Source organism: Macaca mulatta, chromosome 12 (genome assembly GCF_049350105.2).
Source record: "Macaca mulatta isolate MMU2019108-1 chromosome 12, T2T-MMU8v2.0, whole genome shotgun sequence".
In the NCBI taxonomy this organism is placed as follows: Eukaryota; Metazoa; Chordata; class Mammalia; order Primates; family Cercopithecidae; genus Macaca; species Macaca mulatta.
The window spans coordinates 144,065,082-144,090,567 of record NC_133417.1 but is presented as its reverse complement, the minus strand read 5'-3'; the positions used below and the strand labels follow the sequence as shown (position 1 = coordinate 144,090,567).

The window sequence follows — 25,486 nt, the reverse complement described above, 5'->3', positions numbered from 1 at the left end:
CTCACAGCAAAAGGCTAAAAAGCTGCCCTAGCCCCTCCGGGGGGAACTGCTCTGCCTGGCGCTCCGGAAAGGCTCTGCCTGTGACCACACCACAAACCTCAGCCACAGGGTGGGGTCTGATGTTTAGTCAAGCTCGAAGGGTTAATACAAATCAAGGGGTTTGCCCAGATCTTTCCCGTCAGTCACACACCAGACCTGCACATCCAGAAACACAGAGGTGAACTGCCCGTCAAATTAGACAGCGAGAAATAGGAATCTAATGCCAGACCACATAACACAATTTACCATTTCCTCCCAGAAGATGCTGATGGCTATTTTTTAAGGCAGAATGTGAACTAAAAAGTCAAGAGTATTTTCCAGGATAATCGAATTTGATAACCGAAAGCTCTTTTGAGTTCAACTCTGTCTTTCATTTCAGTGAAGGGAAATTCTGAACTAAAGAAAAGAGAGAGATGTCTAAGTTTAAAGGCATTGCTCTTAGGATCTGAGAAGTAAAACTATAGTTCTACATGAGGCTTCGAGAGAAGCTGGGTCATCTAAATCTTTCCCTGGTCAAATAACAGAGGAAAACAATATTATGATAGAAAACTGCTCAGTGAGGGACAGCCCCAGCAGACACTGCACTCAGCTCGTGCCATCATGCTCTGGCATCCTCATAATCACAGGATCATCATATTATTCTAAACATCGCAGTTGTGGATGAAATAGCCCAGATACCTGCAGCATGTCAGATACCGTTTGGGTTCAAAATGACTCTATTTTCAACTAAACACTAAAAAATTTCCCTCATGTTGGAATCAAGTTACGTGCTGGCTTTTCCAATTTCAGATCCAAGTCTCCTTTTGAAGTGACAACCATTAATAATCACTGAAGGGAAATCCCACTGTGCCTCAGTTTACAACAGCTTAAAATTCACCTTGTTAATGCTACCGCCCTCATTTCCAAATCGGCATCAGGTAAGGTGTAGTTTAATATCACTCAATCTCACTGAAGGGGTTACTACCAAACAAAAACACAAAATAGGTTTCTAAAACAATTATTGATTACAAATAACTATAACAGGGCTTAGAGTTTGAGTCTCTCTCTCTCTCTCCCCCTCTCTCTCCTCTCTCTCTCTCTCTCTCTCCCCCCCTTCCTCCTCTGCTATATCCTCTCCCTTTCACTGCGTTTGCCTCCAAATACTAAAACTCCATTCTCTATACTTCTTGGTGAATAATTTTTATAAATCATTGGCTTTAGAATTGTGTGTGTATGCTTAATGAAATTTAATATAAAATTAGTATCTTAAAAAGCAAATATAACACAGGTATCAGTTTAAGGTAGATATTTCCCAAAAGGTTTTATAAAATATTTTCTTTATTAGTATAGGAATAAATGTATTGCTATTATAATTGGTATTTCACCTTTCATATTTCTGGGATACTACTCTTTATTTAAGACTTATAAGGAATCACAGATTTAAACTAAAGTTATGAGTTATAGTGCTCTTCTCAGAAAGAGTTATATACTGGAAATATATTGAGATTCTCAAATGGCATCAGAAAAAAAATGTGGAGTTTTGCTCAAGTCACATTTTTAGTTTATTGCTCTGAGATAAAGCTTAGTAGTAATTTCTTAGATAATTTGCTTATCTAAGTATATAGATTTAATATTTTTGTGGAATATCTTTTTTATTTTAATTTTGAGATAATTATAGATTCACAGGAGGTTGCAAGAAATATTATACAGAGATTCTCATATCTTCACTCCTTTCTCCCAATGATGACATCTTGCAAAACTACAGTACAATTATCATAATCAGGAAACTGGCATCAATATCATCCCCAGACCTTATTCAGATTTCACAAGTTTTACATGCACTCCTGTGTGTGTGTGTGTGTGTGTGTGTGTGTGTGTGTGTTTAGTGCTATGCAATTTTATCACGTGTAGACTCAGGTGACCATGTGGAATATCTTTTTAATCAGTTTCTGTTTGTAGTGTTTCATCTTGGCTTTACTTTTGAAAACATCCATGTCTGCATCTATTAGATTCTGTTTCTCCTTTATGGTTTTCCGTTCCTTGGCTACAGTAACTTATTCATCTCTTCTTTGAATTTTATTGCCTCATTTGTGAACTCTCTGCTAGCGGAGAGTTCTGTATTTGGTTTGCTTTTTGCAGCACATTTATCCTTTCCCAGGAAAAGACACAAACATAAACAGACATTCCAGCATTCACAGGGTTTTTAAAGACACCAGTGAGAATAGATTAATATAAATACTAAGCTTAAAAACTGTCATAAAAGTTCAGCCTTTAAAATTGGCTTATTAAAATATTTGTTTTTTTAAAGCCCAGATTTAAACTAAAGTTATGAGTTATAGTGCTCTGCTCAGAAAGAGTTTACTTTATGTGTGTGGGGTTTTTTTAATTTTTTTATTTTTATTTTTTTGCCAGGCAAAAGGAATCCGGCATCTGTGCCGTCTACCCAGAACAGAGTGAAGCAAGGATGACAAGAACGTGGTGCAGCTCAAGATCTGTCTGAAAATATGAGTTTCAGGAAACCTCAGTGAAGTATTCTATCTCAAATGGCCTCAAACAGACACTGAAGTCTGAGGAAGTCCCTCTCCAGCAAGATGAGTAGTAAGACTTCCCTGATGCAAGGCCGAAAGGACTGCTGATATTTAAGGGGACAAGACCCACACCAACAGGTCAAATCCCTACATCAGATCTCGTTGATAGGCATTTTGTAACCAAACATTGCTTATATTCCAGGGAGCTCAGCCTTTCATTCTACTTCTTCTAAACAAGCAAAAGCTCCGTTGGGATTCTGCGTTTCTGTTCTTCTCCGTGAAGAACTGATTTTCTAGCATCCCGAATACAGCAGTTAACAAACACCTTTGAGAAGTAAATTTTCAGGAGGGAGGAAAAGGCTAATGTATATTAGATGGTGAAGGGGTCATGCAATTTCTTCAAAGGAGCTAAAAGTTCTCAGAAAAAAAAAAAGTTTGTTGAGTAAGGGAAACTATTGAAAATCTGTGCACACTTTGCAGAAGTTAGAGAAGATGTTTTCTTTAACCACACAGCAGGGAAGAGGACAAACTTCTGATAAACTAATGGTCACCTTCCCCCATCCTCCAAGCCAGGTGGCCAGGACCCTGCTGCAAAGGCTCAGGCATTTAATGAGAATACTAAAAAAATCCTTTTGAGATTTTTCCATTAGATGAATCCAACTGACTGGCCAAAGACACCTGATTTATTGTCTAATTGTGCTTTTAAATACCAGGCCAAAGAAGAAAGGCAGGATAGCTATCAGCACCAGCCGCACCCCGCCATCTCTTGTGTTTCTCTTCCTTTCAAAGGACAACTTAGGCTTTGTGCTGCTGTTAGTCTCAACACAGTTTCTTCACATACGTGAAAACATCCCACATCAAACATTAAAATCACTTACAATGTACTGAAATGTCTAGAGATTCTTTACTGATGCATACAATTAATGCTTCTTAGAAATGCTACAAATAAAAACAAATGCTGTTTAGCAACATTTTCAGGAATCAAACCAATTATAATTGTATTGATCTTACAGGGAATAATGAGTTAAAAACAAAAAGAATGACAAGATGTTTACCTAACGTGCCTGATAAATAAAAACAAGGTGTGTCCAGAATCATTCATGGATAAAATTTTTCCATATTTCTTTTCTCTCCTTTTAGAGTATCTACTTAAAGAAACTAGCTTGTTTGAACTACTCAGTTATAGTCCAGTACATAAAAATAAAAATAAATAGGCTCCTTATAGATCATCGGCTCTCCCACTACCTGTGTAATTATCGATTATATTTTTAAGGACTTTTTTTTCCAAATAAGCTCTTAGCACTGTTTTTATTTATTTATGACAAGTATTGCATTTTATTTTTCTATACTCTTTAATGGTTACCTATGGCTGATTCTCTAAGTTTTGAGGCGTGAAATTATTTTTTAATGAATTTTAAATGTTCCTACTAAATTCTAGCAGCATCATATCTACTGGTATTTGTTTTCAGTAATTTTCTGGAGGGCAGTCTTAACGATAATTACAGTGACATTTTCCTTAAACATGGTTCAACGTGTGTGTTTTTAAAAAGATGACATTCCTCATCTGTTTGTTCTTATTTCAGATGTGCTATAAACCATGAATGAGGTAAAGCATAAATGGAAGCAACTAATGGAAGCTCATTATTTAGTCAGTGAAAAGCAGAATTAATGTATTACCCCACTGTAGCGTTTAGTACTCAGCCAATCCAAACTTCCCTAGAGAAATATGTGATTTGAGACACTTTCCATCTGTTTTTGACAAAGACAGGAGAAGATTCCCACAAGTTATTTTCTGCTGAAAATTCTTCTTAAAAAACTATACAGTTATCATTATCTCAGGAGGCTCTTTCATCGAAAGAATTTTCAGTGACATCGAAATAACAGTTGAAAAAATGAAATAAAACCCACCTGTGCTAGATCAGCTTTTCGTGGCCTCGGCAACAACATTCGCAGATATTATAGTACCACATAAAAAAAGAAATAGATATGTTTGGGAAGAATAGGCGGCCCGGTGCTCTTGATTAATCTAAATTCCTTCTGTGTGAAGTAGAGACTTTTATAAAAAAACATCACAAGATGTGCGAGGAACTAAAACATACTAAGGAGGAAGGATTTTTTAACGCGGCCCCAGCAAAAAGAACCCTGTGCCCCTCCACGGCCCAGGACGGCGGATGAGAGAGGGGCTCGTCTGCTCACCGAGCCTCCGGGAAAGGACGGCGCCTCTGTGGCTCGAGCCTGTCTAAAGGGACTTGAAAGGTGTCTGGTGAAAAGGACTCGGTGCAGGACGCCCTAATCGCTCTTCCAGAGGAAACCAGAACTTTGAGTGCTCCTGGCGGCTGTGTCCCCCGAGCCTTCTCCTCGCGCAGGGAGGGCCCGGCGCGCACCACCTCCCTGTCCTCCAGACCTGCTTCCCAGCCTGGACCCCTCGCCCACCCCTGCGGTGCTGAACCCAGGACGCGGCACGGGCGGGGCCCCTCCGGGGCACTCCAGGGTCAAGGTTGCGACTCAGGGCTCCCAACTCCTAGGTCGGCTCCACCTGCCTGTGGGCGCCCTGGGGCTCCGCGCGGCTGCGTCCACCCCCCTGCTTCAGCGCTCCAGGCTCTGCGCCCTCGGCCCAAGGCCCTTCTCGGGCACTCCCGGCCCTGCGGCTGCTCCGGCCCCGAAGCGCAGGGCAGTTTCCTCTCGTCCTCCCCAGGCAAACCCTGGAGCCGCAGGCCCACACCTCTAGCCTACTGGGTCGGCCAGGGGACCCCAGGTGCCGGCAGCTGGGGAGATCTGAGTGTCCTCCCGACGAACGCGCTCTACCCATGCCCGGGAAGAGAGCGAAGCCATTAGCCCGACACCACCGGCTCGGGCAGCTTCGCGGGCGGCCTGCGCTGCGGCGGACGCAAAGGGCAGCCGGTCCCCATCTCCCAGTCCCCGGCCGGTCCCGGTAGGTTTTTCTGATGCCCGTTCCTTCCACCGCCAACCACGGACACCCTCACACCACCGAGAATGAAATATGCGAACATTTGTCTAAGTATCTTCGGACCGCGCCGGGGAAGTCACCGGTCCGCCGGTTCCCAACTGACACCCTCGCGTGGAAGTTTGCACTCAGGGGTGTCCCTGGGACTGGGAGCGTCCCTCCCGCCCGTCTTCGTTGCTAAGAGGAAAAGCGCACGGCATCCACACCACTGCGGCCCGCGGGGCCTTCCCGAGGAGACACGCGCAGGCCCCAGGGCCCCTGCGCCCCTGCCGCCCGCCCCCCGCAGCGGAGGGCGCCCGTCCCGCGCGCAGCACCTACCCTGGCGGGCCGGTCCGGAGGTGGGTGGCGCGGCGCTAGTGGGAGGCGGACATGGACCACGCGCCCTCCATGCGCCACACGGAGAAGGCGTAGCTGAGGCGCTCGTGGGCCACGTAGCTGCAGCTGGTCATCTTATTGTCCATCTCGTCGCTCTGCAGGACCTGGTAGAGGAAGTCTATGTACCTGGCGGCCAGCTTGAGCGTCTGGATCTTGCTCAACTTGTCAGAGGGCAGCGTGGGGATGATCTTGCGCAGCGCCGCGAAGGCCTCGTTGAGCGACTGGGTGCGCTGGCGCTCGCGCACGTTGGCCAGGATGCGCTGGCTCTGCAGCTCCTCGAAGGACTGCGCGCTGGGGCTGCCCTTCTTGCCGCGCTTGCCCGGGGTCGGGCTGCCATCTTCGCTCGACTTCTTGCTGTAGCGCCGCTTCCGGCCGAAGCGCTTGGGCTGCCGCTCGAGCTCCTCCTCGCTGGTGCCCAGGCTGTCCACGGGGGACACGGGCGAGCTGGAGCCCTCCTCCATGGCGCCCGCCCGGCGCGCGTGGGGCTGGGGGCGCCGGGGCGCCGAGCGCGCGCCGCTGGCCAAGCCCGCGGTCGCCGAGTACACGCTCTCGGAGTTGCTGGAAAGGCTCTGATTTCAAGGCCGGCTTGTGCAAAAACCGAGGTCTCCGGGAGAGGAAGTTATTCTAACTTTTTTGGAAACTCTAGCCGGGCTGGGTTGCTAAATAGTTGTCAGGAGCTAGGGCGGCGCGCTGATTGGCCGCGGTGGCCGGGGGCAGGACAAGTTCTGGGGCCTTCGCCGGCCGCCCCCGCCCCCCGGCGCGGCACTTTCAGTTTTGCCTCCCCCTTCGGCCCCGGCCTCGGAGGGCATCCCGGGGGCCGGGTCCTCGCCCGCCGCCCGCGCCCCCACCCCGAACGCAGGACACTCTCCGGCCGCCCCGAGCCCTAGGCCTGGCCAAGCCTGGCTTTGTCTGCGCCTTAACGTAGAGATCGGCCCCCACTGGGCTTTGGGGGGGTCTCTCTTTCGGCCTGAGGGGCTCGAGAGGCGAGTCCAGCCCCAGATGCGCTTCCCGAAGATAAGGACACAGCCAGGAGCCTCCTCGTCCTCTGTGGGTCTTGGCCGCCCCCGGGCGCACAGCTAGTCTGCACCGCGGCGGGCAAGCTTAGGCCTGGGGTCTGGGTAGCTGCGCGGGCAGCGGTCTCGGTGCCCCGACCGCCAGTGTAAGGACAGTCGGGGACCCCTGGAGACGCCCGTGCCCAAGGACATGCCGCCAAGATCCGTAGAGATGCCACCCTTCGGGCTAGCGTGCATGTCGGGGACCATTTCTCACCCGGGCTTGCTGGGGAGCCCCCGCCCGATGCCTTTACCGAACCTTCTTCTAACTCCTTTAAAACAACGCCACAGCGAGCCTCTGCGGGAGCGCCCGGTGCCCGCCGCGCCCGCCTGCCTGGCCCTGCCCGGGGTTGCTGGGCGCGGGTTGGGGCGCCTGCCGGCCCGCCTTGTCCTGCCCCAGCCTCTGCGCTCCGCCTTCGCTTCGCGGGTCAGCGGAGGACGGAGGGCGCTCCAGGAGATGCACGAGGCTGCCCCGGGCCCGGCTTCCGCTGCACTGGGCGCCCGCGGGCAGCTCCGAGCAGGAGGGCGCAGGGTGGCTGGAGTGTGGGGCCCGGCCTCGGTGAGCGACACCACGGACCCCGGCCCCCGGGCCATCTGGACGCCGAGCGTGAGCGCGTTTGAAGTGGTTCGGGGGCTCTTTGTTCGCCAGGCCGCTCTGGCTCTGGGCCTGGAGGTGGTTTACGGCTTGGATGCCTTTGAACCTATTCCCAGGTGACCCGGGCTCAATTAGGCCCGGGCCTGAACCTGGCTGTCAGGCAAGCCGCGTGATCAAGGGCGGGCTGGGCCCTTTTATTGAAGTTGAACCCGAGGCCGGGGAGTGCTCGGCCTCCGCTGCTCCTCCGGCAGGCCAGGCGGGCCGCGAGGTGGGGCCCGCGGGCCACGACCACCGCGTTGGGAAACCCGAGGACAGCAGAGAGCGGGTTCTTCGCGCCCCTGTCTAAGGGCCCTGGCTCCGGCCGTTCTAGGGGATGTTTTACCAACAATCTGTCAAGGAAGGCAGAACACCAAGGAGCAGGCCCTCGCATGCATGTGACTCGGTAGCAGCGCCCCGCGCAGTGTCTGCGCACCGGACCCGCGGCTTCAGTTCGATGACTAAAGGTTCTGCAGAGCCACCGCCCCCAGCCCCACCCGGCCTGACCGCCCTACTTCCTCCGCGCTGGGAAGGCCCACGGCCCCTCTAGTACAGCAAAATAGCTTTCCGGGTCCCTTTCTTCAAAATTCTGAAATAAAAACTTAAGGAACGAGAGAGACAGAGAAGCCAGGTCCCCAGCCATCCTGCCTGTGCTGGGCTGCATCCCTTCCTGGGGCTTCACGTCAGATGGACAGGGCCTGTTTTTCCCGAACTGGCCTTTCCCTGGTTTCTTTGCTCAGAGCAGTAACAGTAGCGATTTGCTGCTTTTTTTTTTTTTTACCAACCCTGTGTGGGTCCAAGGACCCAGATCCAGCGACATCTCCCCCTTCCCAGATGCAGAGGGCTTTTACTGAGGAGCAGAGCTGCCTGGTAGCCTGCTTCGCCACCCCTGTCTCTCTGTCTGCGTGCCCCTATGTCACTCTGGCTCTGTCGGTGTGTCTCTTTCGCTGTCCTTCTTTCTGTCTCTCTCTCCAGCAGAGAGTTCATACTTTAGTTTGAAAGAAAAACAGCTGAGCTTTGGTCCTGAGCAGCCCAGGGCTCAGCCCAGCCCTGATGACCAGAGGCCCCGGGGACGCCTTGGAAGGGGAGAGCAAGCTGGGTTGCAGGCTCTTCTCTGCCTAGGGAGATGGGCCTGGAGGATTTCACCTGCGACCCCCGGGGCGCCCAGGTGCTGTCATAACCGGCAGCCCAGTGCAGTCGTCTGGATGCACTTTCTTCATGGCATATCTTTTCTATTTTAAAATACTTTAACAATGATTAAAGTACTGGAGTCTGTGTTACTGACGGGTGCTTGCAGAAAACCTTGGTTAACGGAATTTGGAGTGTCTTTCTTATGCTGTATTGCCAGCCCTTCACAGTCATTACCTGGGCAGTGACCCCTTGCATAAATAGGAGAAAATAAGGCACGGTGGCATTTAGCAGCGTTTCCAAAGTCACCTGCAGGTTGTCTGGGGAAGTGACAGCATTCTTCTCTTTTGAGGAGGGGAATTTGCTGAATTAAAACCCAAATGAAAATATCATCAATTTGGGAAATAATACTCAGGTTATTGATTTAGTTTGAGTTTTTTTTCTTTCAAAAATTAAGTCAGTGATAAGGCTAATAAAGCCAATGTATTAATAGCGTAAGTACTATAATGTATCTCTGTGTGAATATTCTTTGCAGGACCACCCAGGCTCACTCGGACTTGAATTAAATATCACGCAATAAAGATCCACAGAAGTAAATACAGTTCTTGGGGTACTTATTCATTATTGAGTATGGAAAATCCTGTGAATGCTTCCTTTCATATATGTAAAAAAGTGTGCTTTGTTTCATGTGACTTTGTGTTTTTTAAAAAAATGACCTGGTGTTCTGAAAGATTCTTCTATTGCACGTTTTCCTTAGGGCAGCAAGTAAGAGAAGGTGATATGTTTTCACAGCGAATTTGGTGGCTATTAGTTTGGCTTTAATCTTGCTGCAGTGGAATGACACTGCTGGGATTGTCACCTGGGGATAGTCTTCAAGAATAGGGGCCAGGCATGGTGGTTCACGCCTGTAATCCACCCAGCATTTTGGGAGGCCGAGGCGGGTGGATCGCCTGAGGTTGGGAGGTCGAGACCAGCCTGGACAACATGGTGAAAACCCATCCGTACTAAAAATACAAAAATTAGCCCAGTGTGGTGGTGCATGCCTGTAATCTCAGCTATTCGGGAGGCTGAGGCAGGAGAATCGCTTGAACCCAGGAGATGGAGGTTGCAGTGAGCCAAGATCACACCACTGCACTCCAGCCTGGGTGATAGAGCAAGACTGTGTCAAACACACACATACACACACACACACACACACACACACACACAATAGGATAATGCAATTATACAGCCCCTGGGCTTTCTTGGGACAATAAACTGTGTACTTGCTCAGATGTGAAAAACATTTAGTAAACTCTCAGGAGCTATATAAAGCAATGAATTTATATATTTGAATGCCATTGTCACTACCTTTTGTCAAAATGCCTGCACAGGTGAACCCACCTGAGCTCTTCAGCAGATCCTTTTGTAGTTTAACTCTATGAAGTTCTTGATGGAGCCAAGAGACAAAAACCAAGATATTGTTAAAGGTCTAGTTTCCATTCCCAGTGACGTAGTGGGTTGTTCCTTCCACTTGAATTTAGTGAACTGAGAGCAGATGACAGAGCAGCCCATATTTGTGTGACAGAATCAATCCAACAGATTAATGAGTCAATGACATTGATCCAGGGGTTGATAACAGCATCTCCCAGTCAAATAGCACCTCCTTATTTGCAAAGCAAATAGCATTAGCTCAGTAGCAGTCTTACACTAACACAGCGCTCCACTGACATTTTTCCATCAAACTAGTCTTGGTGCCTTCCTTTTGAATTATTCTCTCTTAGACTGAAGTAACAGGGAATATGACCCATTATTTTAAGAAACCACAAATTTTCAGAGATGGACTCTGGAGAATTATCTGACCAAGTTTTGGCATTTCTGTGTAGATTCTAGGGGTCTTCAGCATCATGTTGCCGAATGTTAGAAATATGCTGTCTGGGAAAAAGCTATCCTCATACCATGTATTGTTGGCTTTATTCTGGCAATACTTTATGCCTCCCTGCAACCACCTGCCACCTCCTGAGATTTCAATCATCCAGCACATTCCCCAGTGTGATAGAGCAGCGGTAGGGGTTGGGGGTCACTGCAAAATCATTTTTCAGTTCTAAAAACCAGGGTTGAAGATACTTCTCGAATCTAGTCGTAAAGTGCAATGTATTCTTGATGATGAGTATCAGAAAGAACACTTTCTGAATGTCAAGTCCAAGAGCCAATCTTCTGCCTAATTTCAGCAGTGACACCAGCAGGATGGAATCCTACTTACAAAGAGCCAGAACCTAAAGCCCAAGGCACACATCCTGTACAGGCAGGATTCTCCTTTAAAAATCCCCACTGCTACTTTGGGAGGCCAAGGCGGGCAGATCACTTAAGGTCAAGAGTTCAAGACCAGCCTGGCCAACATGGCAAAACCTCATTTCTACCAAAAACACAAATAATTAGCCGGGCATGGTGGTGTGTGGCTGTAATCCCAGCTACTCTGCTGGGTGAGTCACGAGGAAGGAAATCCTGGTAACTGCTGCAATGTAAATGAATCCTGAAGTCATTGATGCTATGTGAAATAAGCCAACACAAAAGAATAAATACTGGCTGGGCGCAGTGGCTCACGACTGTAATCCCCGCACTTTGGGAGGCTGAGGCAGGCGGATCACCTGAGGTCAGGAATTCGAGACCAGCGTGGCCAATATGGTGAAACCCTGTTTCTACTAAAAATACAAAAATTAGCCAGGCATGGTGATGCACGCCTGAAGTCCCAGCTACTTGGGAGGCTGAGGCAGGAGAATCTCTTGAACCCGGGAGACAGAGGTTGCAGTGAGTCGAGATCGAGCCACTGCACTCCAGCCTGGGTGACAGAGTGAGACTCTGTTTCCAAAAAAAAGAAAGAAAGGAGGAAGGAAGGAAGGAAGGAAGGAAGGAAGGAAGGAAGGAAGGAAGGAAGAGAAAGATCACTATATGGAAGAGATATCTGTGCACTCATGTTTATCACACCACTCTTCACGATGATCAAGATATTGAATCAACTTAAGTGTCCATCATGGATGAATGGATACAAAAATCTGATATATATATATATATATAAAACACGGAATATTCAGAAATGAAAAGAATGAACTTCTGTCACTTTCAGCACCATGAATGGAACTGGAGGTCATAGTGTTAAGTGAAATAAGCCAGACACAGAAAGACAAATATCTTGTGTTTGCACTCACATGTGGGAGCTAAAAAATCAGATCTCATGGAGGTGGAGAGTAGGATCGTGGTTCCCAGATGTCGGGAAGAGGAAGGGAGACAGGGAGACAAAGAGGAGCTGGCCAAGGGGAACAAAAATACAGTCATATAGAAGAAACAAGTTCTAGTATTCTGCAGTGCTGTAGGGAAATTATAGTTAACAACAATTTATTGTATATTTCAAAATAGCTAGAAATTAAGTTGTATAATGTTTCCAACAGAAAGAAAGACAAATGTTGAAGATGATGGACATCCCAATTATCCTGGTTTGATTGTTACACATCTTGTACAGGTGTCAAAATACCCCCAAAATATGTCCAACCAATATGTCAAGAAAAAAGATAAATGTTATAGATTCCAATCAACATAAAAAAAAAAAAAGATAAAAAATAATCCCCTTGAGAAATCCTTTGGGTTGGGGGCTGGGGCCAAAGCACAGCTACAGTGTAATGGCTCTGCCCTCAAGAGTCTGATGTTGCTAACCCAGCAGTGTCGAACAGCGTCATCTCCTGGTGGCATCGTTCCTCCCCGTTTTGGGTACTCATCCTCCTTTCCAGCCAGCCTCTCTTCTTTCTTCTTGAATTGCAGCAGATGGGAAGATGAAAATGACCTTTTTCGGCCGGGCGCGGTGGCTCAAGCCTGTAATCCCAGCACTTTGGGAGGCCGAGACGGGCGGATCACTAGGTCAGGAGATCGAGACCATCCTGGCTAACACGGTGAAACCCCGTCTCTACTAAAAAATACAAAAAAAACTAGCCGGGCGAGGTGGCGGGCGCCTGTAGTCCCAGCTACTCAGGAGGCTGAGACAGGAGAATGGCCCGAACCCGGGAGGCGGAGCTTGCAGTGAGCTGAGATCCGGCCACTGCACTCCAGCCTGGGCGACAGAGCGAGACTCCGTCTCAAAAAAAAAAAAAAAAAAAAAAAAAAGAAAATGACCTTTTTCAGGCTCTGGCAGCCCTGGCTGGTGAGGTGAACTTCTAGGGATATGTAGGGAAATGGGAAGATGCCTGCACGTTGCTGGTCAGCCCAGGGTGGAGGTATTGGGTTTTCTTGGCAGCCTGGTGTCCAGGCACTGGATGTCGAGAGGTGTGGTCTGCACATCCAGTCCCTGGAGAGGCGCACAGCAGGAGCATTATGGCTCGAAAGCTGGCTGCAGCAGGAGTGGCTCCTTGATTCCAGGTGGTTCTGGATTCACTGGTTTCTGGATGTGATGAGTTAGCAACTCCAGCTCTGCAGTATGGCTGGGAAGCCAGGCTCGACAGCTCTACCTAGAGCCTGCTCATTCAGCTCCACAAATGATTCTATCATGGCCTCTAATAAGTCGTTTCCTGCTTACGCAATGTACTCTTTGTTCTCCATAATGGATTCCTGGTGGGACACCCACACTTCTGGACTGTGGTTTAGAAGGTGGACGCTAGGGCTCCCCCATCCTTTGCCTTTGACTTCTTGACATCACTAACATTCGCTCTTAAAGTGGAGCTAACACTGGCCTTTGGCACACGTTTTTATTTTTATTTATTTTATTATTTTATTTTATTTTATTTTTTTGAGGTAGAGTCTCACTCTGTCGCCCAGGCTAGAGTGCAGTGGCATAATTTCAGTTCACTGCAACCTTGGCCTCCTGGGTTCAAGCAATTCTCCTGCCTCAGCCTCCTGAGTAGCTAGGATTACAGGAGCTCACCACCATACCCAGCTAATTTTTGTATTTTTGGTAGAGACAAGGTTTCACCATGTTGGTCAGACTGGTCTCAAACTCCTGACCTCAACTAATCCACTTGCCTCGGCCCCTCAAAGTGCTGGGATTACAGGCGTGCACCACTGCGCCCAGTTGGCACACATTTTAAAATGCCTTTGAGAGCTAATCAAAGTTGTTCTTGCATCAAACTCATTTGACTTTTTTTAACCTGGAATATATACCAAATTTCAATTAAAAAATGAAAATGGAAAGATCAAACAAGACATAAATAGAATCAGAAAGAATAGGGTGTAGGGGGCTGGAATGGGAGCCAAGTCCCTCCAAATAAATCTTGTTGTGTAGATTTGACTTTGGAATCATGTAAATGTTCATATAATTACATATATAAAATCAAGTAAAATGAAAAAAATGGAAATCCCTAAAGAATCAAAAGCGAAATCACACAAATGTACCTTATCAAATGTATATTATATTGGTGTCTTAACCACACAAACATAAATAATTTAAACTAGCTTTAAAACACTATAATTGCCTTAACATCTCTAGTGAAATACACTCTAAAGGCAAAAAGAACTGCAAAAAAGGCTTAAACCTTTAAGCATTCATGTTTCTAGTAATAAAATTGCTATTATTATTCCAAAACTATATTGTAAGCTAAGCCAAATCAATAATTATGTTCATGTCTTTGGGGATCAAGATCTCCAACCTCAAAGAAAAGAGGTACGAATGTAAAACAAAAGAAGTTGCCTGGTGCAGTGGCTCCTCCCTGTAATCCCAGCACTTTGGGAGGCCGAGGCAGGCAGATCACAAGGTCAGGAGATCCAGACCATCCTGACTAACACGGTGAAACCCCATCTCTCGTAAAAATACAAAAAATTAGCCAGGCATGATGGCGTGCACCTGTAATCCCAGCTACTCGGGAGGCTGAGGCAGGAGAATGGCATGAAACTCGGAGGCAGAGCTTGCAGTGAGCCGAGATCTCACCACTGCACTCCAGCCTGGGCAACAGAGTGAGACTCTGTCTCAAAAAAAAAAAAAAAGAAAGAAAAAGAAAAAAAAAAGGTAAGTGAAACCATGTAATTCTAAATTTGTTGGAAACATCAGCTATGGGCTTGGGTCTGTATTTCCTGACCCCAACTACTGAAAAGAACTAGGACAATGAACACCCACTGACAATGAGCACTGCTCGTGTGCAGATTTTGGTCTCTCCTTGAAGAAATGGTTGACTTAGGTCTAGAGTAAAACTAGATAAGCCTGGAGCATCTTACTACACCAGAAGGCAAGGAAGCCATCAATAACTATCATGTTCATGTCAAAAGGACCAGGAAGGGACTGGAGAGTGTTTCCCCACTTCAGGGCAAATGATCATGATTGAGAAAAGTAACTGCAATAGACAGAAACATATCACAGATGGTAAAAAACCTTAAGTCTCAATGTTACTCAAATACAAAACTTATTGGTCATTTTTGGCTGCTGCTAGGAAATGGATTCATGGTCCCAAAAATTGGTAAGTAAAGGGAAAGAATCATTTATGTAACTAGCCTTTCTTACTGAATTATACTTCAATGTAATGTAAGAGTTGATGAAAAATTATTTCACTCTATAGAAGTGTTCAAAATAACAAATGAAGGAGGTACGGTAGAATTATAACATCACAGTTTGCAACCCCCTGACCTAAGAATGGATTCAGGCACTGCTGGTCCATGCTAAGTAACATCATAGAAAGAGAGGTATGCCTCCTAGAGGCAGGACCCAGCACAACTGGAGAAGTTGCAAGTCATCTAGCCCTTGGCTGGGGCAGCCAGTTCCAGGAAATTCAGGGCTAGCAGACAGGCTCAATGGTGTCATCAGGATGCAGTCAGATCTAACCCCTCCTTTGCTCTGCTCCCTCCAAGGGCTCATTTCACTTTGTATAAATGAATGTCTTTGCCAGCATCTGTAAGGCCCACCCAATCTGACAAAGATCATGCCCCATGACCTCTCCAATTCCAGGTTCTATGTCTCCGGCTCACTCCACTCCTGTCACTCTGGGCTGCTGGTAGTTCCTCCCTGTATGGTGCATGTCCCCACACAAAAGCCTACCTGAAACTTCCTGCTCCCCAGATAGCCAGGTGGCTGATGTTCTTACACCCTTCCAATCTATCTCTTATCTCTTATCACATAACAAACCACCCTCTAATGTAGTGCCTTCAAACACCAATCATTGTATTTGCTCACAGTTTTGTAGGTCAGCAGTTCAGATTGTCCTCAGCTGGGTGGTTTTTGGTTTGTTTGTTTTGGCAATCCTGCCTGGTGTCACTCATGTACCTGTGGTCATCTTATGGCTTAAGCCTGATGGCCTCTGTCACAGATCTGGTGGTGGTAGGCACCAGCTCTTACCCCTTGGTGCTCCTGCACATGGCTTCTCCAGCAGGCTGGCTTGAGTTTGTTCTTGCTGTGGTCTCAGGACTCCAACCACAGTCTGAAGAGCATGAGCCCCAAGGCAAATGCTTTCTAAGCTTTTGCTCCTGACATATGTACCAATGTTCCATGAGCTAAGTCACAAGACCAAGCCCAGATTCAAGGGTTTGGCATTAAAGAGTTGATTGGCAGCTCTGTGTGTATGTGTGTGTGTATGTGCATGTGTGTGTGTGTGCATGTATATGTGTGTATGTGAGAAGAGGGACCATTGTCACTAGTAGCCTTACTTTGGGATGATCAGCTGGGGACTCAGTCACACTTGGGGGAAGATCGCCCAGTCATTGCTATTTTTCCTTGTGGCTGGCCCCTCTCTCCTGGGAGGAATTCTTCCACCTCCTGCTCTGAGGCAGAAGCTTGGGTTCCAGTGTCTTGGGAGACTTAGGAGGGGAAGGGACCTAGGCAGGGGATCTCACCATTCAGAATGTGGATTTTCACACATTTAACCTTTTCTCAGTACAAACCCTCTCATCTCTCAGCACTGCCAGGTTCTCCTTTTGGGCTCAGATTTTCCAGAGTAACTTTCCAGCTCCTTCCAGGCTTACCCCCATGATGATTACCTCCCATCAGGTCCCTCCCACCACACATGGGAATTATGGGAGCTACAATTCTAGATGAGATTTGGGTGGGCACACAGCCAAACCATATCACATTCTCACTGTCCTGCCCTGATTTTTAATCTTCAAATTTGTCATCCACATCCTATGCCCTCTCTTTCCTGCCCTGCTCAGCTCCCTACTCATTTAACTTCTTTAAACATAGTACTTTCAAATGAAGGCAGTGTGGAGGGATCATAGGAATCACGGTGGCATCTCTCCTCACTGGGGATACACCCTAATTTTTAAAAAAATGTGGCTGGACACGGTGGCTCACGCCTATAATCCTAGCACTTTGGGAGATCGAGGTGGGCAGATCACCTGAGGTCTGGAGTTCTAAACCAGCCTGGCCAACATGGTGAAATCCTGTCTCTACTAAAAATACAAAAATTAACCAGGCATGGTGGCAGGCGCTTGTAATCCCAGCTACTTGGGAGGCTGAGGCAGAAGAATCGCTTGAAATTCATCTCAAAAAAAAAAAAAACAAACAAAAAACCCTATGCTATTTATTGTACAACTATGGGAAGAAATTAATCAAACACAGCAAATTATTAATACAGTACCTTCTAATTAATCATTATTTAGTGTGCTTCATATTGTGCTAAGAAGTGGAGTAGGAGCCAATAGATAGACACTTTTTTTTTTTTTTTGAGATGTAGTCTCACTCTGTCACCCCGGCTGGTATGCAATGGCGCGATCTTAGCTCATTGCAACCTCCACCTCCTGGGTTCAAACAATTCTCCTGCCTCAGCCTCCTGAGTAGCTGGGACTACAGGTGCATGCCACCACACCCAGCTAATTTTTGTATAGTAGAGACAGGGTTTCACCATCTTGGCCAGGCTGGTCTCAAACTCCTGACCTCAGGAGATCCACCACCTAAGCCTCCCAAAGTGCTGAGATTACAGGCGTGAGCCACCTCTCCGGGACGACAGATACTTTATAAGACAGCATGCTGAGGGATGTAATGGGGTTTTGAATCCAAGCTGAGAAGACTGAGAAGAGAATGATCTGCAGGGTTTGGGGTGTCCAGAAAGACATCAGTAAAGGGCTAGTGTGATGGTGAATATTTTCAACTTGATTGGATTTAAGGGTGCAAAGTATTGTTCCTGGGTGTGTCTGTGAGGGTATTCCCAAAGACTAACATTTGAGTCAGTGGACTAAGACAGGCAGAGCCACCCTCAGTCTGGGAGGGGACCATCTAATCAGCTGCCAACAAGGCTAGAATAAAGCAAGCAGAAGAACGTGGAAGGACTGGATGGGCTGAGTCTCCCATCTTCATCTTTCTCCTGTGCTAGAGGCTTCCTGCCCTGGAACATCAGACTCAAATTCTTCAGCTTTCGGACCCTTGGGCCTACACCAGTGGTTTGCTGGGGGATCTCGGACCTTCAACCACAGACTGAAGGCTGCAATGTTGGCTTTTGTACTTTTGAAGCTTTGGGACTTGAACTCACTTCCTTCTCCTCAGCTTGCAGATGGCCTGTTGTGGGACATCAGATTGTGATCATGTGAGCCAATTCTCCTTCATAAACTCCTTTTCATAGATACATCTTCCCTATAGTCCTGTCCCTCTAGAGAACCCTGACTAATACAGTAAGTAACATCTGCCAGGCAGAGGAAGGAGAAAAACTCATTCAGGCGAAGAGATGATGCTGTGCCAAGACCCAAAGGCATGAAAGAGGCGTTCATGTCCCTGAAATGGGTAGCACCCTGTGGCTCAGACCTCAGGGGCTCAGTGGTTAGCACCCTCTTGGTTGTAGGTAACAGACATTCAACCTGAACCTGCCTACCAGAAATGTATTGGCTCACTACTTGGGAAGTTCAGGCTTGGGTTGCCTTCAGGCTTCGCTGGATCCAGGAGTTTCAGTGATGTTATATCCCTCTCCTTTCTCTCCATGCTTTAGCTCTGCCTCCCTCTGTGTGTGGGCCTTGCTTTTTCCTGTGCATGATAGGAGGTGGGACACTCCAGAGTCACATCCTCCCACGACAGCAGTGCTTATTAAACAGCCTTCCTCTCTTGTTTGGCAGAGACACTAGGGGGCTCTGCCGGCCTGACTCCAGCTGGGGCTCCTGTGATGGGGTGGGATAAGAAGGGCAGGTTGGTGCCCTGAGAGTGGAAAGAGGTGCTGGGCAGATAAGCAAGGCTCGTCCACTGGGTGTGCTTCTAGCACCATAGAAGAAGGTGGGGACCAGGCTCCCAAGGGCCTTGTGGGACCAGTTAGGAGTTTGAATTTCCTTCTGGAGGCAACTGGAAACAAACGAGAGTTCTAAGGGAAAAAGTGATCCAGCTGGAAGATGGAAGCCAGCCCAGTGCCCAGCCAGACAAGGAACTGCGGTGGGTAGGGAGGGGACAGGAGGCAGCAGAGGGGACAGGAGGCAGTGGAGGGGGAGTTGAGAGTGGGGAGCCAAGAGGCGGGAGCCACAGAATTTGGTCTCTCTTCCCATGACTATGAAGTGTCTGGAGATTGGCTTGGGCTAACATGGGAGCTCACCTGGACCCACCACCTCTTGCTGCATGTAGATGCTAATTGAGAGTGGGAAGGCAGGCAATTGAAACTCTTATTTTTTTATCATATAAGAAAAGAAATGCCAGTTGCAGTCGCTCATGCCTGTAATCCCAGCACTTTGGGAGACTGAGATGCGTGATCGCTTGAGCCCGGGGTACAAGACCAGCCTGGGCAACATAACAAGATCCCATCTCTACAAAAAATACAAAAGTTAGCCAGGCGTGTTGGTGTGTGCCTGTAGTTCCAGCTACTCAGGATGTTGAGGCAAAATAATCATTTGAGCCCAGGAAGTCGAGGCTACAGTGATCCATGATCACACCACTGCCTCTAGCCTGAGTGACAGAACAAGACCTTGTCAAAAAAGAATATGAAGGAGAAGGGGAAGGGGAAGAGGAAGGGGAAGAAGAGGAGGAGGAGGAGGAGGATGGGGGGAGCGAGAAGGAGAGGGAAAGGGAGAGGGAGGAGGAGGGGGAGGGAGAGGGGGAGGGGGAGGAGGAGGAGGAGGAGAAGGAGAAGGAGAAGGAGAAGGAGAAGGAGAAGGAGAAGGAGAAGGAGAAGGAGAAGGAGAAGGAGAAGAAAAAAGAGCAAAACTTAGCCACAGCACCAGGCTATGGGGAAGGTCAGAAAAATAACTGGGCCAGGGAAAGTCTGGATTCTGTTTTCTGTCATTGGTTAGAAGATGACCTTGGTTATCCCCTTCTCCACTGTGGCCTCAGTTTCCCCTCTGTGGATACCAGTTGGGGTGAATGATCGCTAGGGTTCCCTCAGCATGATAGTGTCCCGGTTCTATTTTCAGAAATGGAAATCCCTGTTTGGGACTGAAGCTACGTATCACGCTCTGTGGCTCAGGGGTGCTGTCGAAAGAGCAGGCCCTGGGGATGTGAGGAGTGTGATTTTCTTTACTCTGTCTAAATAACATGCAGGGGCCTGGGGTGGCCACACATGCCCCGGCCCCTCATAAAGCCCCTGCCCTGTGGTGGCGTGGTCATAAACTTTCCTGGAAAGGTCATGTGAATTTATCGCCCCCAATGCTTTATAATTAGAAATTATGGCCTTCCTTCCCCATGACACTTTTGAGCCTTAGCAGATCTTAAATTAAAACTATGTTTATGTTTCAAAATGTTCTTCAGAAAACTTTAAACTCATGAGTTGAAAATTTGACTTTAAAAAGTTCTGAACACTTATCTAAATAAACACTCAGGTTTGACCTAACATGTATGAAGCAATAAACTTGGAATTAAACTCGTGTGTTAAAACTGATTATATCTGGAATATAAAAACACATCAAAGCAGGCTTCTGGGGGGAATGCTTCTGGGTGTGTGGTAAATTTCTCTTTTCCGGGGCAGTTGGAGTGGGCTACAGGCCTCTCCCAAGTGACCAGGAAAGAGCCATGGAGTGTCCTGTTCAGAAAAGAGAGAGAGAGAAAGTGTGTGTGTGTGTGTGTGTGTGTGTGTGTGTGTGTGTGTGTATAGGTAGGGATATGGAGTGACATGTTACTTCTCTAGGCTGTACAGTTTCTAAAATGTTTTTAATGATTTCCCTTGACTCCATTTCCCTTCTTTATTTCTTCATCTCCCGCCAGGGAAGATGGATAGATGGCGGCCAGGAGTGCCGCCGCTTCCCCTCCCTGTTTGCCAAGGCACCAAAGCCTGCCCACTCCGAGCTTTCCCTCCAGGCTTCTTCCTCCAGTTTCTCTTTCCTCTTCTACTCCTGACGGATTTTTCCTTCCTTCTTCAAAAAGGCCCTCACGCCTACTGGCTGAAGAGATGCTGAGCTCCAAGAGTAAAGCCAAACGACTTTATTGCATTATTTGACAGATACTTACTTTTCCCCCGGAGGAGAAATTCATGAGCCAATATCAAAGGATGAGAGTGTGGCCTTTGTTTCCCTGGGCCACACAGGATGGGTGTAAAACGTGTCCATCTTTCAGGCTGCACGATGGGGGTGTCGCCTGTGGTCTTAATCCATTTGAAATCCATAGATTTCCACTGACTCCCGGCTGAGAAACTCAGCAGAAGCGCTCACGGGTCGGCTGGCAGATGCACACACAGAAGTAAGGAGGTTAGAAACGTAATAGGAGGAAAATATTGACACTAATTTTTCATTCTCTGAAAATTATTTGTGTAAGGAATCTGGAATATTGTATTTTCTTCCAGGAAGATTTTGGTATATAATCAACAACAATGCAAGTTGTGGAAATCTTCAAGTAACAAGATATTTTCTTTATGCTCACATTAAGGAAAATGGTCAATTCATTAAAGAGGAAGGAGGAGGAGGAAGAGAGAGAGAAGGTGAAGGAGAAGGCGCTGTCGACACCTAGTAAAAAACAAAACAAACAGCCTTGTGAGCCCTTGCTGCTGACATTGAGAAACCGACTCAGTTTCCCACACGTGCACATCCTCCTGCAACTTTTGTGTGTCTTGAGACACTGTGAGCCCCTCCACCTGCAAGCTGGTTTTCATGCTCCACATATAAAGCAGAAAAGCAGATCCGTCTAAAGCATGCAAGCTTTTACAAAAAAATAACCATTTTTAAAAGGTATAGTTTGCATACAGTACAATCCATCCATTTCAAGTTTAAAATTCATATGCGGAACTATCTCCCTAAGAACATTCTCATCACTCTGACGAGTCCTCTTGAACCCCTCTGCACTCAGTTGCCTCCCCTTCCCCAGCCACTGGCAACCACTGATCTCATTTCTGTTTCTGTTTTGCTTTGTAAAGACTCTCATAAAAGTGAAATCAAGACAGAAAACAGCCTTTCGCGTCCACCTTCTCACCCTTAGACTCGTGCCCTGGAGGGTTATCCATGCCGTTGCACATATTTGAGCCTGCTGCTTTCTGTGACTGAGAGTTCTGTGGTCTGTATATACTGCAATCGCTCATCCATTCATTGGCTGATGATCATTTAGGTTGTTTCCAGTTTAGGGTGGTTTTTCCTCAAGCTGCCTCTGTACACATGTGTTTCACCTCTCTCAGGTCTCTCACAGACGATTTCATCTCTCATCTTTCTAGGGGCTTGGTTGCTGGGTCCTGTGAGGATGTACACTTACCTTTCGAAGAAACTGCCAAACTATTTTCCACAATGGCCGGACCATTTTGCATTCCCACCAGCAGTGTATACAAGTTCAGCTGCCGACAGCTATAGAACATAAAAAACAAAAGCTGAAAAATGACACATTTTGGCAAGGATGTGGAGAAACTGGAATCTTCCTCCGCTGTTGGTGGGAATGTAAAATGGCACAGCTACTGGGAATAACCATTTGGCAGTTCCTCAATAAGTGAAATACAGAATGACCATATGATCCAGCAATCCTAATAATACTTTTGGGTATGTAACCAGAACAATTAAAACAGGTGTGCAAAAAAAAATGTGTACATGAATATTTGTAGCAGCATCGATCACCATTGCTGAGATGTAAAAACCACCTGCACACCCACTCACAGATGAAAAGGTAACAGGTGTGGTCCAGCCATACAACGGAATATTATTCAGTCGTTCCATGTAAAGGCATGAAGTCCTGACACGTGCTGCAACATGGACAGACCTTGAAAACAAGACATTATATGAAAAAAGCCAAAAACAAAGGGCGACATATTATACAGTTCCATGTCTATGAAATGTCCACAATTGGCAAATCCAGGAGACAGAAAGCAGACGAGTCATTGCCAGGGGTTAAGAGGAGGGCATGTGTTAGTCATGTTTTTTATTTTCTGTATTTTACAGTGCTTTGACATCTTGGGTCCTTGCAGACCCAGGAAGGAACTGCCCCTCCCAGGGTTCGCTAATTCCTGGAAATAGCAAACAACTTGTCTGAGAGCATGTCTTGATTTGCAAACCAACTAGTATCCCCATCCACCTGATTTTATCTGGCTCCTGCAGACCATAACACTACCCACCCTTCCCTAAATCACCCCAGAGCCAGATACTGACAACTAGGGACCACTATAGCCCAGAGCCTGCTGAAATTTTTTCAGCTATTCAATCCTAAACATGCTCAACTTGCTCACCCTGCCCTGCCTCTCCAGTGAAACCACGATCAAGGATCTCTCGCACGCATCCCCCTCACCTCTTCTGCCTCCTGATCAATCCTGGTGCTTCGCCATAAGGCCCTGCCAGGTGTACTGCACCTCCTGTTTCCAGGGATCTGTGAGTATAAAATTCCTCCCTTCATAACAGTCATTTCCATATCTGCGTGTCTCATTTCCCCTGATTAAAACAAATCATGGGTATATGTTAAAACAGAGGGGAATAGGGAGTGAGTATTAGTGGGTACAGGGTTTTCATCTGTGCTGATGAAAAGACTCTGGAACTATTCATATATAGTGGTAGTGGTTGTGCACCATTGTAAATGCAATAGATGTGTCTTTTTTACCACGATAAAGACAGAAAGCAAATTCAGTTTCTCTGCATCTTCGTTAGTACTTGCTAGCATCAGTCTTAATAATTCTAGCCATCCTAGTGGGTGCACAGTTATCTCCTGTTGGTTTTAATTTGTATTTCTCTAATGACTAATGATGTTGGCTTTTTTTTCTACCAAATGTCATTTTTATTCTGAAATAATTTTAGATTCACATAATGGTTGCAAAAATAGAGAGTTCTCATATGCCCTTCATTCAGTCTCCCATAATCTCACAAAGCCATAGTACAGTGGTGGAAACCAGGAAACTAACACGGATATAATACTGTGAACTAATCTATAGACTTAATCAAATTTTCCTGTTTTCACACTTTTTTTTTCTGGTCCAGGATTTAATCCTGGATGCCACATTGAATTTAACTGTCAAATTTCCTCTAATCTGTGACAGATCCTCAATCTTTCTGTTTTATAACTTTGACACTTTTGACAAGTCCTGGCCAGTGATTTTAAAGAATGACCCTCAAATTGAGTTCATCTGATGTTCTTTCATGAACATATTGAGGTTATGCATTTTGGGTAAGAATACCACAGAAACAATATAATGTATGTGGAATGTATTATTACTGCTGATGCAACTTTGATAACTCGGTTAGGTGAATGCTAGTTTTCTCTATTATAAAGTTACCCCTTTTCCTTTAGTGTGGAAATTACTAATTCCAAATTAGTAAGAATCTTGTGGGAAGATACTTTGAGACCAGGAGACTATCCTGCTTTTCATCCTATTTTTACCCAATAATTGTAACATCTATTTGTGATTCTTGCCTGCAACAGCTTTTGTTGTGGTGCTTGCCAAATAGTGATTTTCTATTTGCATTATGTCTTCTCCATTTACTAATTAGAATTCTACTGTAAAGAAGAGCAGTTCCCTTTTCCCATTTATTTATTTGTTATTTATATCACTATTGACTAATAGATATTTATTTTATACTGTGGGGTATAATCCAATACTATCATTTATGCTGTTTCTCTAATTCCCTCAGCTTTGGCCATTGGGGTCACTTTCATGTTTGTACCTGTGTCTTTCCCATATGTCCTACCATTTTTGAGCATGTCTTTTTCTTTGGCATTACAAGAGTCTCAAGATTTGTTGACCATCTTTTAATACACTTAGTTGCCATTTGTCATCTGTGGTAAAATGTCTGTTCAAATATTTTGCCCATTTTTAATTTGGTCATTATCTTCTTATTAAATGGGTAAGAATTTTATATAAATCCTAAATGTAATTCTAAATGTATATAAATTCTAAATACAATTCTAAATGTATATAAATTCTGAATAAGAATTTTATATAATTCTAAATTTCTTTATTTAGTTTATATTTTGAAAGTATTTTCTCTCGCAGTTTTCATCTTATTTCATTTTCTTAACAGTCTTTCAAGCAGTTGAAGTTTTCAATGTTGATAGAGTCCAATTTATCACTTCTTCTTTCACAGTTTGTATTTTTGTATCATATCTAAGAAATCTTTGCTTAACTCAGATATCAAAAATACCTTTTCTGTATTTTCTTTTAGAAAATTCATTGCTTTAGCTCTTTTATTTATATGATTTATTTCTGGCTAATTTTTGTATACAGTGTAAGATTAATAGTTGAGGTTGATTTCTATTACATATTGATGTTCAATTATTCTAGCACCACTTACTGAAAATAATTTTCTTTCCCAATTGAATTTTCCTGCAAATTTTTCAAAAATCCATTGACCATATACATGTAAGACTATTTCTGAGCTATCTATTCTTTTCCATTACTATATATCTGTTCTTATATTAATAAAACACTGTCTAGATTTCTGTAGTTTTATAGCAAGTCTTAAAGTAGTGGGAATCCTCCAACTTTGTACTTCTTTTTAAAAATTATTTTGTCTGTTCTAAGTTGTTTGCATTTCCATATAAATATTAGAATCTGAATTTCTA

The 25,486-nt window shown here is 45.8% G+C and overlaps 2 protein-coding genes across 3 annotated transcripts in view; one reads left to right on the top strand and one right to left on the bottom strand.

Annotated features, from left to right (window-relative positions):
• Positions 1–7,181, bottom strand: part of TWIST2 (twist family bHLH transcription factor 2) — a 62,071-nt gene extending 54,890 nt beyond the window's left edge. The window contains exon 1 of one of the 2 annotated variants that reach the window (XM_015111246.3): positions 5,830–7,181. In XM_015111246.3, coding sequence (XP_014966732.1) covers positions 5,865–6,347 — 483 coding nt within the window. In that variant the 5' untranslated portion in view covers positions 6,348–7,181 and the 3' untranslated portion in view covers positions 5,830–5,864. Of the gene's footprint in view, positions 1–5,805 lie in introns of those variants that run through there. The other variant, NM_001193812.1, reaches the window with a different exon arrangement.
• Positions 7,090–9,298, top strand: LOC100428932 (uncharacterized). Its single transcript, XM_028831295.2, has one exon. The coding sequence runs from the start codon at positions 7,090–7,092 to the stop codon at positions 7,651–7,653; it is 564 nt and encodes a 187-aa protein (XP_028687128.1). The 3' UTR covers positions 7,654–9,298.
• The last annotated feature ends 16,188 nt before the right edge of the window (positions 9,299–25,486 follow it).

Coding starts and splice junctions, on each gene's coding strand:
- LOC100428932 (XM_028831295.2), top strand. CDS start 7,090: ATGCCGCCAAGATCCGTAGAGATGCCACCCTTCGGGCTAGCGTGCATG.